This window comes from Sinocyclocheilus rhinocerous, unplaced genomic scaffold (assembly GCF_001515625.1).
Source record: "Sinocyclocheilus rhinocerous isolate Xijiao unplaced genomic scaffold, SAMN03320098_v1.1 scaffold3527, whole genome shotgun sequence".
NCBI classification, from domain to species: Eukaryota; Metazoa; Chordata; class Actinopteri; order Cypriniformes; family Cyprinidae; genus Sinocyclocheilus; species Sinocyclocheilus rhinocerous.
In genome coordinates this window covers 389,729-401,693 of record NW_015653453.1, presented here as the reverse complement: position 1 = coordinate 401,693, position 11,965 = coordinate 389,729, and the positions used below count along the sequence as shown (strand labels likewise).

General features: G+C 37.5%; 1 protein-coding gene across 4 annotated transcripts in view; it reads left to right on the top strand.

Moving 5' to 3' along the window:
• Positions 1-11,965, top strand: part of LOC107715675 (uncharacterized) — a 63,617-nt gene that overhangs the window by 23,928 nt on the left and 27,724 nt on the right. For 3 of the 4 annotated variants that reach the window (XM_016521843.1, XM_016521844.1, XM_016521845.1), the window contains one exon: positions 7,572-7,717. The exons of the other annotated variant lie outside the window; for it this stretch is intronic. In XM_016521843.1, the coding sequence (XP_016377329.1) occupies positions 7,572-7,717 (146 nt within the window). The remainder of the gene's footprint in view (positions 1-7,571; positions 7,718-11,965) is intronic. 4 annotated transcript variants of the gene reach the window in all.

The following is an 11,965-nucleotide window of genomic DNA, read 5'->3' as shown; positions in this document are numbered from 1 at the left end:
CCCCATCCAAGCTGACGGAGCTTAAGAGGTGAGGGGAAGAATGGCAGATAATTGCAAAATGCTAATGAGCAAAGCTTGTCGCATCAAACAAAAAAAAGACTTCAGGCTGTTAAGGTGCTTCAGCTAAATATTTAGTAGATTGATGTGGAAAAAAGTAATTTAAAGAAGTTTATCATAAGGCAGCAACATAACACAATGTAAAAAAAAAAAATGAAGGGGTATGAATACTTTCGCAAGGCACTGTAAATAAACAAACTTCAAAACACAAAAAAACTATATAGACGCAAAAATAAATAAATAAAAATAATTATGAAAACACACAACAAACTTATTTTATTTCAGGTAGTTGGCAAGACAGTATTTCTCATTTTGTTAGTTCTAAAATAAATAAAACTAAATAAATTTAAAATCTAAAACTAAAAGCTATATAGGCATATTTATAAAAACAAAACAAAAAAAAACCACAACACATGTATTTTATTTCAGCCAAGGCAAAAATTTCTCATTTTCATTTAGTTTAAATATTAACAAAAATAAAACTAAATAAACTAAAACTTTCTAGACAAATGAATAAAGACAAAAACACACGACAAACTCATTTTATTTTAACTAGCTGGCAAGTCAACATTTCTAATTTTTGTTTGGGTGAAATTTAAGTACATGAAATAAATACAAACTAAAATGTTAACCTTAACGAAAAACTGAATTTTAATAAATTAAACGCACAACAAAATTACTAAAACTTTAAAAATATAATTATAAAATAATTACATATAACCACAAATGATAAAATGATACAATTTTAAAGCATATTGATAAATTATACCAAAATAACGGTTCAATATCATAAATAGTTCTTGCTAAACTGCCTGAGTGCACTGATTCAGAATCTACTGTAGACTGACTTTCTGTTTCTGAATGAACTTCTAGATTGAGAAATGAAAAAGAGATCGCCTCATTCACACATGCAGTTCATTTAGCTGTGGATCTGCTTAAAATGTGTTTTTAGAAAGCTATGAGCTCTTTATTGTCTTGAGTGTATAAACTGAAAACATGACACACGTTCTGCTTGAATCTGCTGAGGAAACCAATCAGGAGGCTAAAATACGTGCTTCCTGCAGATCTATTTTTGTACCGGATATGTCAGTGAAGGTGTTTTCCACAAAATCTGCAGCATGTTTTATGTTTCAGCATAACCTTAACCGAACCCGAGCCGCCATCACGCATAACAGCGCGGCTTCGTTCGCATCAGTACAGCTCCTCAGATGGTCCTCCCAATCTCTTATGTTCTTGACAGGAAACAGACACGTTTACTGGTAAAGGAGTTATTCATAAGACGGAAACTGGCTGCAGGTTAAAGAGGATTCTGGCGCTTTTGACCTGTGACGAGACTCTGAGCCGGACGTGAGCGTTTCCTGGATGCCAGTTCAACATGCCTTCTGAAAAACATCAGCTTTATCTCAGACGCTCTTGCAGTGACCCAGTGCTTTCGTACAATGTCTGCTGTTCTTATGACCTTTAAAAACAAGAAACTATTATGTGAGGAAAAGTTGACGCATGGACTTGCACAAGATCCGCTTTTAAAATTCCCTGTCAGTCATCGTTTTGGTTGCTCTGTGATTTAAAGGTGAAGCGTGTTATTTATTTGCCATTATTAGTAGCAGACCAAATTGCAAAGTAGTGTTCTCAAGTGAGGGCAATATCACCAGAAAAAATCAATCCCACAGAAGTACGTGATTTGAAATCTGCCATCTTTGCTCATGGCTGCTCAGACCTGCTGCCAGGCTGTTTTTGAGCCAATCACACGAGCCTGTAAATGTCATATGACTGATCACTCAGGCGCAGCAATATCATGACAACACTGATTGGCTGATGACGCCACAAGAACACACACAAACCCCTTCGTCTACTGTAATATAATGAAATATCTGTGAGATATATGTTGCTTGCTGATGAAAAATGTTTATTCATCAGAATACAGTGTTGTACAGTTGTACGCTGCAAAAAAGATTCTTGTTTTCCTGTACAAATATCTAAACTCTTAAATTATCTTAAAGGGATAGTTCACCCAAAAATGAAAATTGTCATTTATTACTCACCCTCATGTCATTCCAAACCCGCTTGCTGATGAAAAATGTTTATTCATCAGAATACAGTGTTGTACAGTTGTACGCTGGAAAAAAGATTGTCTTGTTTTCCAGTACAAATATCTAAACTCTTAAATTATCTTAAAGGGATAGTTCACCCAAAAATGAAAATTGTCATTCATTACTCTCCCTCATGTCATTCCAAACCCGTAAGACCTTCGTTCATCTTTCGAACACAAATTAATGCTGCGTTCAAGTCCTCCTGGGACGTTCGTAATTACGACTTCAGGTGATACTTTTCATTAAGTCAGTTTAGTCGGCACAAGATGGCGGTGTACCTTTTAATAAATTACAAGAAAATACAACAGGGTCTGCATTTTTTTTACTTAGATTTCAACTGCGTAACAAGAACATGACCAATTTAAGTTTCTAGGACAACTAAACTATCAATTTAAACAAATTTACCGTCAACCACAGATGTTGCATCCATCGATTCCGCCATGTTTCTCATTGACACGCCCCCAACTCGGAAACTCGGGGCTTAAAGAAAATTTCGAGTTTCCCACTCGTAATAACGACTCTTTGGTGGCGTTCATGTGCGTTCAACTCGTAAATACGATCTATCCGACATGACTTGAACGCACCATAAGATATATTTGATGAAATCCGAGAGCTTCCTGATCCTCCATAGACAGCAATGCAACTGAAACGTTCCCAGGTCCAGAAAGGTGGTAAAGACATTGTTAAAATGGTCTATGTGACGTTGTGGTACTCTTGTGAACCCACATCGAAGACTGGCACGAAAGAAGTTAAATTATTGAATAAAGTCATTATTTTTGTTTTCTTTGAGCACAAAAAGTATTCTCGTAGCTTCATAAAATTACGCTTGAACAACTGTTATCATATGGGCTATTTTAATGATACCTTTTAATATCTTTCTGGGCCTGGGAACATTTCAGTTGCATTGCTGTCTATGGAGGGTCAGAAAGCTCTCGGATTTCATCATCTTCGGAACACTAAGATATTTTTGAACAAAGGTTTTACGGGTTTGGAACAACATGAGGGTAAGTAATTAATGACAGAATTTTCATTTTTGGGTGAACTATCTATTTCAATCAAGATACATTTACTTGAGAAGCAAAATAACTTAAATCTTTTTTTTTATTTTATGAACATATCAATTAAGTGAGTTTATACTTAATCCAAGGAAAAAGAATGCAGATAGGGTCAGAAAAATAAACCTATATCAAGCAGTTTCTATCTACCTATATCAAGTTTCTCAGACCCCATTGAGATATTCTTGTGTTATGCAAAAAGTCACTTGGCCTACTTTTGGTTTTTCAGAAAATTAAACGTCATATCTAATGTTATTTTGCTTCTCAAGTAAATGTATGGTGATTTATCAATGTTTAGATATTTGTACTTGAATGGTCATTAATGGAGAAACCAAATGGTGTGGAAATGGCGACTGCCAGCAGGGGTTAATGGGTCAGTGCTAACCAGCTAAACCATAACACAGATAGTCCCGCCCCAAACTCATGCGATGGGTTAAACAAGAATGTCAGCTGATCAGTCAAGCAGAGCAATGTATAAAAGGCATTGACACTCTTTAAGAAATCAAATTTCCAAGGAATTACTAATAGCAGGGCTTCTCAATGTTTTTTTTTTTTTAATCAAGAACTCTGACCCAAGATGTTTGAGTCCCACCAGTGAGAGAAGTTGGTTTCACCATATGGGAATTTCCCAGAAATATCTGTCAGATTCTATTTTTTTTTTTTTTTTACTAGTAGGGTGTACAATTAGTATTGATGAATAAATAATTTTGCAATATTGGTAATAAACCAGAGTAATTTTCAATATTTAGTCTTCATCTAGACGATCGGTTGTGTATCCCTAAAAACTATCCTCAGATACTCACAGATCTTCACTACAACCCACCAGAAAGAAAGGTTTAACTTGAAGAAATGTAGTCAGAAATATATTAATATAGTAGAGTAAAATATACTTCTCAGAGCAACAACAACAATAATAATACGAATTATTATTATTAAAACCTTTGTTGATTGATTGATTTTAATAATGTTCAACCAAGATATTTTTAACCATGTTTTTGTTCATGCTTTATTTTGATTACATTTTTTAATATTTATTAAATTGTACAATTTTTATGAGTTTTATTAGACACCATTTTTGATTATACCTTTGTTTTAAATCTTAAAACACAATGAAATGGAAAAATACAGAATTTAGGGAAAAACATAAACTGAATTCATTGGGCCATTAATGAAAACGTAGCCTATTCTGTGGAGTTTGTGCAATGTGCAATGCATTTCCTTCCCTATTAATGGTAGAAATTAATACAGTGATAAATATCAATATTTATGATACAGAAAAAAGACTCTGCTGCTATATTTGTCCATATAGCCCAGCCCAGTGTACTGGCGTTGTATCATGAGGCCAGAAATTTCCCATCCTCACCTGACATGAGGAAAAAAAAATGATTGTGTGTTCTCAGTGTGATCGTGCTCTGTCTCGATAAGTGTCATGACATGTACTTTGATTGATTTGAAGCGTTTTCCCAAAAATTGAAACCGTGAAGCCTTTACCGTAAACCCATGAGTGTGTTAGCGCGCTGCGTGACCTTCTCTCCGCTTAGAACGCTAGAAATCAAACTCATCTGTTGGTGCTCTGCTGCTGCGCGCGTGTGCTTTCCGGTAATAAGCAATTCCTCTGCGAGCCGCTGTGATATTTGCCCAGTTGGCAAGAGCTGAGATACACTTGTGATTGTGTGAGTGCGTGTTCCTTCAGACAAAGGCCCGAGGGTCAAAATGTAAAATGAAACCTCTCTCTTGCACACACGAGGGCAGGGAATATAACAAACGAGCTGCTGTGATGGATAGCAGAGCATTATTTGTGTCTTGGCTCAGAGAAATAGGCCCGATTGGATGTCTGTAGCCTTAAACATTTGGTTGCATGGGAAAGAGCCATTGATGAAACGAGATAAAGCTGCAGCTTATAGCTCATTTAACACAGAAGTGCTTAGTGAAAGCTCTGGCATTTCCGGGTCATCTCTGCGGGTCAGCGTTTACGTCCCATGAGTCTGACTGATATATGTAAGGCCGCTGGAGAAATCATTCATCTGTTGCTCATCATTATGACCGTCAGCACTGATGGTCTCTCTGACAGCCCATCAGAACATGTACGAAGATAAATACGTGTGTTTCGTTAGCAATTTGATGTGGACTGATTTCTCCACTGAAAACTAGTGTTTTTTTGATAAATGCGTGGTTTTATATGGCATAAATTAAAGGGACAGTTCACCCAAAAATGAAAAATTCTGTCTTCATTTACTTATCCTCAGGCCGTTTTAAACCTATATGAGTTTCTTTCTTCTGCTGAACACAAAAGAAGATATTTCGATGAATGTTAATGATAACCAATCAGTTGACAGTAGCCATTGACTTCCATAGTATAGAAAACTATTGAAGTCAATGGCTACCGTCAGCTGTTTGGTTACCAACATTCTTCAGAATATCTTCTTTTGTGCTCAACAGAATCATACAGGTTTGGAACAACTTTCACATTTGGGTGATCTCTTTAAGCGTCCAGTCCACTATTGACGGTGTTTGAGTCAATATTCAGAGTGATGCTTAGTCAATATTGGATTTGAAACGTTTACATCGGTCTATCCATTGAATGTTGTTGGATTGGGAAATATTCAGTTTTTTTCTTGGTTTTTGCAAAAAAACAAGTAGCAGTGCCACCAAGTACACTTGTATCCAAATCAGTGTTTGGGGAAACACATTACAAGTAATGCGAGTTATGTAATCAGATTACTTCTTTCAAGTAACTAGTAAAGTAACGCATTACTTTTTAATTTGCAAGAAAATATCGGAGTTGCTTTTTTAAATGAGTAACGCTACTTGTTTACTGTAGATCTAATTGGCGTAACGCAATATTGTAATGCATTACTTTTATAAGTAACTTTCTCCAACACTGATCCAAATGCATTCTACTTCAAATCAGTCATATGCAGTTAGCAGGTAAATATACTTTGTTTTAAGTATGTTTAGATATTTTTACTGTAAATCAAGACCGAGATGCTCATTAAGAATATGCAGTGTATTTACAGTGTTTCTCCGTTCAGACTGTGCTTACATCCTTGACAAGCCCCGACTTACTAAGACAAAGCCTGGACTGCCGTCACCATCAGTTTGACGTCTAAACATGGAATTTCCTGTTGTCCTTACAGTTGTTGTAGCTTCCTGTATTTCCTTCCACTCTGTCTGTCCTTTGTGAACAAGCAGAACGTGTCTGCAGTGTTTTGTTTAGTGTATATCTGTTTCTTTAGTGATCCAGGTAATGTTCAAAAGTGTTGGGTCAGTAAGTTTTCGAGAGAAGTCCCTTCTGCTCACCAAGGCTGCATTTATGTGATCAAAAATACATGTAAATTTGTGATATCTTACAATTTAAAATAACTATTTTCTATGTGAATATTGTAATATTGTATGCTGATTTGCTGCTCAAGAAACATTTCTGATTAATATCAATGTTGAAAACAGTTGTGCTGCCGAAGATTTTTATGGAAACCAAGATACATTTTATTTTAAATTTAATGCAACCTTGATGAATAAAAGTATTACTTTCTTAAAAATAATAAATAAAATAAATCTTAAAGACCCCAAACTTTTTAATTGCATTGTGTATATATAAACAAACAATAGCCATTTCCACCATGTTGTTTGGAGGAGAACATTCTGATATATAGAAAACGTTTAGTCCAGAAATACAGAAAATAAAATATAGGTCTTTGTGTTAAGCTGATTCACCAAATAAATAAATGACAGATTTATTGATTATCAAAATAGGGGTTAGTTGCAACCCTAAAGATGACCCTTAATTCAGAATAACTGCTTGTTCAGATTCATAGAAATAATAAGATTCAAAGCTTTATTTAACGCTCCATTCTCCCCATAATTAGACTTCCTTGATGCTTTGGATGTCATTTTGCACATAAATTGTTTGTGAAGCCCTTAAATCAGTTGTGTGATTTTCCATTTGACTGATGCTTAAAATATTGAGAAAGTTTCAAGTAAATTTAAAGGAGAATCATTTACTGGAGTCAGAATCAAAATCATCAGATTCCCTACGTTTGTCATCCTTCTGTGATCATGCAAAACAAGACCATAGCAGTGTTTTAGCATCATACTGTACCTCTTGTTTACAGCTAATGACATTAGTTCTGATCTGACATCAGGAGATGGTTTTGATTATTTAGTGCTGCTAGTAACATGCGTTCATTTCTGAAATCAGCTTGGTTCGGCCTGATTCAGTTCTGCTGCTCGGGAAGTGACATCTGAACCGTGTCTTCCAGAGGAAGGACGTGCTTTATTCTGGAGATGATTTATGAGCTGCTGGCAGGATATTATTATTCCCCAGGGCTGCAGATGATTTCAATAACTCTCTGGCTTTAATTCTCTGTAGATTCCAATGCGATCTGTGAGCTGAAGGATGTTCCCGGAAACAGCAACGATTGGATCGTCTTGCAGGAGAAGTCTTTGGGATGCTGGACTGACTTCACCAGCCTGAACGGGACAGAAGTCCACATCCTCAAGCTGCTGTCCTCACCTGTAAGTCAGCACGAGCAGTGTTGAACATCCTCATCACTGTGTGCTTCAAATGGCTCTATGAAATCGGTTTCATTTTTTTACAAAATTCAGTTTTTTTTTACATTTGAATTTTTTTAGATTCCATTTTAATGGTTAATAAAGCAATAAGCCCCAAGAAGCCGTGGTTTACAGTGAATTTATAACAGCTAAGGGGCGTTGTTAGGCATGACGCGAAGCGGAGTTCCCCAGAAACGGTTCCAACAAAGTGGTGGCCAAGCAACACACAGAAGTAAACAAAGGTGTATGTTTGTAGTGTAATTTACAACAGCTTTGAATGTGGCTCAACCAATCAGAATCAAGGACCAGAACTATCAGTTTTATAAATTACATTTTAGTCATAAAAAACATGCATGATTAAACAATTTATATAACAATTTATTAAAAGTTTAACAAAAATGAAATTTGTAGGGCCTATTCTATCATATTTCAGTTTTTTTTCAGTTTTAATTTTTTAAATCAAAAGCACATCTAATTAATTGAACTATTTCTATAACAATTTAAAAAGTCTAATAAAATCTATTTTTAAGGCCTTATGAAGGCTGTTTTATGTTTTGTCAAATGTTTTCCAAATATTTTTATTTACGTTTTCTGGATTCTGTTTTTTTTTAATGGTTAAATTACATTTTAGTAATCAAAAAGCATGTCTAATTAATTGAAATAATGGAATTTATACAATTTAACAGCAATACAGTATATTAAAAGTTTAACAAAAATACATTTTTAGGGCCTAATGAATTTTCCAAATTCCATTTTTTTTTTTTTGCAAATTCTGTTTTCAGTAATATATATTTTTTTCTTTTTAAATGGTTTAGTTACATTTTAATTATTTAAACTTTAACAATTTTAACAATTCCTTTTATTTTTTTGGCAAACAAAGTGCTGCACAACAGAAGGTAACTTAAAAATAAAACATTAATAAAAAAATATTTATTTATTTATTACTTTGAGAAGTACAGTAATACAATAATAACATAACAATCTTTTGTACAATAATAACATTTCGATCACATTTGTTTTTTCGCAATTTTTTTTTTTTTTTTTGGGTTGTCCTGAACATCTTTGAGTTTCTGGTGTTGTTGTATTACCAAGATAGTCTTGTCGGTGATGTAGAAGCTTTGTTGAACCACCAAAAAACATCATAGTTTAACTAGATGTGTCTCGAAAAAGACTAGCCAGAAAGTTTGAATATAAAACATATTGCTAGGGTACCTGGGGTGGTTGCTAGACTGTTTCTAGCATGACTACCATGTTGCTAACATGTTTTTAGCACAATTAACATGTTCCTAGCATGTTTCTAGCCTGTTACTAGCATGTTTCTAGCATGATTAGCAAGTCACTAGCATGTTACTAGCATGATTAACATGTTACATGATTCTAGCATTATTAGCATGTTACTAGCATGATGCTAGCATAAGTCTAGCATGTTTAACAAGTGTCTAGCATGTTTCTAGCATGATTAGCAAGTTACTAGCATTTTGCTAGCATAATTCTAGCATGTTTAACAAGTGTCTAGCATGTTACTAGCATGATTAACATGCTACATGATTCTAGCATGATTAGCATGTTACTAACATGATGCTAACATGTTTCTAGCATGATTAACAAGTTGCTAGCATGTTGTTAGCATGATTAACAAGTTACTAGCATTTTGTTAGCATGTTTATAGCATGATTAGCAAGTTACTAGCATGTTGTTAGCATGTTTCTATGCCAATCCAGCTACAACCAGTTGATTCAGTAAAAAAATAGCTAAAAACCAGCTAAGACTAGCCTGGCCTGCTAAAAAAAGTGGCCAAACCACTTTAAAACCAGCTTGGGAGACCAGTCAAAGCAGTCAATCAGCTTAGGCTGGTTTTATTATTTTTTTTAATTTATTTTATTTTTTTTCTGTAGGAGTTGTTAAGCTTTGCTATAGCAATAGTCAGCTTAAATACACCATACATCTTATTGTATAAATGTTTTCACCCCCTCAATGAAAGTCTATGGGATTTTAGGTGGTTTTGATAGTCTGGTTTACGAAAACCGTAAGCCGGATCAGTTAGAAAAGATATAGCAACCCAAGTCAGACCAGTCTGAAGGTCTGACCCGAGTTCGGTGGTTGTAGCTTTAAAAGTCTAGAAGGAGATACATTTTAAAATTTGGCCGAAGAAGTTTAAATCGGATTTCAGTAAGTTGGCTTTTTCAAGCCAACTTAATAATAGTTTAATTAAGTCTACCAGCACAGTGAGTAGCAGATGACCAGCACTCCGGGATTTCCAATGTTACAGTCGATCCGTCTCATTTCAGCAGAAACCTCAGCGCTCAAACACGTCAGTCTGCTGGAGGTCAGTCCAGTTCCCCTTCTAGGGAACTCAACGCTGCGTCCTGGTGGACACTTTGGGGAACGCTGTCTGTGTGACTGGTACCTGAAGCATGCGCAAAACAACTCCAATCCTATTGGTCCACGTGGCCTGTGACATCATAGGCGGGTACCCGAAAGTATAAAGGGGGCACCTGCTGAATACGTCACCAACTTTTGTTGTCTTCGGAGCCGTCTGTCTGTTGAATGTGTGTGAAACATCATCCTGGTCAGTCGAGCAGCGCTTTGAGGAATATGTGCCTCCGTGTTGGGATTCTAACACTTGAGGACATATTCTAACCTTTTCGTCTTTGTCTCGGCAACCACGCGCTCTTTGTGATGGATCACTTTAATGCGCTCAGCTCGTGTTTGTTCCTATTCCCGAGGGATGCGGGGCAAAGCGTTCGCGTCTCGGGCCGTTGCCGCAGCACGGTTTATCTCAGCTCACGGCGATTGCTTTGATCTGCGGTGTCCGCATACCCTCGACTATCGGGTTGCCTGATGCCGTGGATATTGCTCGCGTTGCTATAACGATGAAGTGTGAGCACCGAGTCGTTTTTAGCTCAGGGCGTGCGAGATAGCGGGCGGAGCTATATTCAACTCAGCCGTGCCTCTCCAATATGCATGTTATTGTATGCGGAGAGCCTCGCTGGGCATGGTTATACTGAATTTTCTGTGGAATGAAGCTGTTAGCTTTCTCTCCCAGGGTGCTTCAGTAGTCTAGAGTGGTTATGGGAGATGTTCCTTCCTGTGTTTAGCCGGGTGATAAGTGAACAGTCTCTGCTCAGAGTGTAGCCATCTGCGGATGATTATGCTCCAGTTCAGGCTGTTTTGCTTTGGAATATAGCAGTCTGAGGACAGCTATGTTCTAGCCAGGCGTTTATAACTGGGTTTAGTTCCCCTTGGGTACAAACCGTCTCAGGTAAGTGCTGAAGCCTTGTTTGGAATCTGCTGTCTGAGGATAGCTGTGTTCCAGCTTGGAGACTGCTCCCCCTTGTGGGGTCTTTAAATAGTGGTCTCCTTGAGCCCTTGCCTAGACTGCGCGGTCTCCCCTGTTCAGGTTTTAGGTAGATGGCCCACTTCATGGCCTGGGTGAACTTCAGCCTTATCTGAGGGAAATGCTATTTGAGGATAGCTGTGTCCAGCCACCTAGTGTTATGGCCGTTGCTTGCATCGGGCCTTGAGCTGGACTATGGTTTTATGTGTTCGCTCCTTAGCGAATCATTACTATGGTCTGGATCTTCCAATTGTGAGCCTCTGGTCAATTTATTGGTAACGAAAAGCTAGCCTATTGTGGGACTGACACGGATTGGGGACCTCCTTAGCATAGCCACCTAAGGGTGGTTATATTTCAGCCATTGCCATGGTAGTTGTGGTGGTCCCCTTTCCAAGATCCTAGCTATCTGAGGATAACCATGTGCTAGCTCTGTGATTGCTCCCCTGCCTAGGGTTTTTAAGTAGCGTTCTCCTTGAGCCTTTACCTAGACAGAGCTGTCTGCCCTCTCTGGGTCGTAAGTAGACAGCCCACTCTCCGTGGTCTGGGTATTTTCAGTCTGTTCCACCTCTGGTAGCCCTTCCTACACGCATAGTTATCTGAGGATATCTATGTGCTAGCTTAGGGACTGCTCCCCTTCCTAGGGTTTTTAAGTAGTGGTCTCCCTGAGCCCTCACCTAGATGGCGCTATCTCCCCTGCTAGGGTTGTAAGTAGATAGCCCACTCTTGTGGCATCATAGGATGGCTTACCGGGATTTTTCAGGCTAGCTGTGTGGGACCAGCTGTTGATAGCTCGGTGATTGCTCCCCTTCTTAGGGTTTTAAGTAGTGGTCTCCTTGAGCCCTACCTAGACAGTGCTGTCTCCCCTGCTAGGGTTG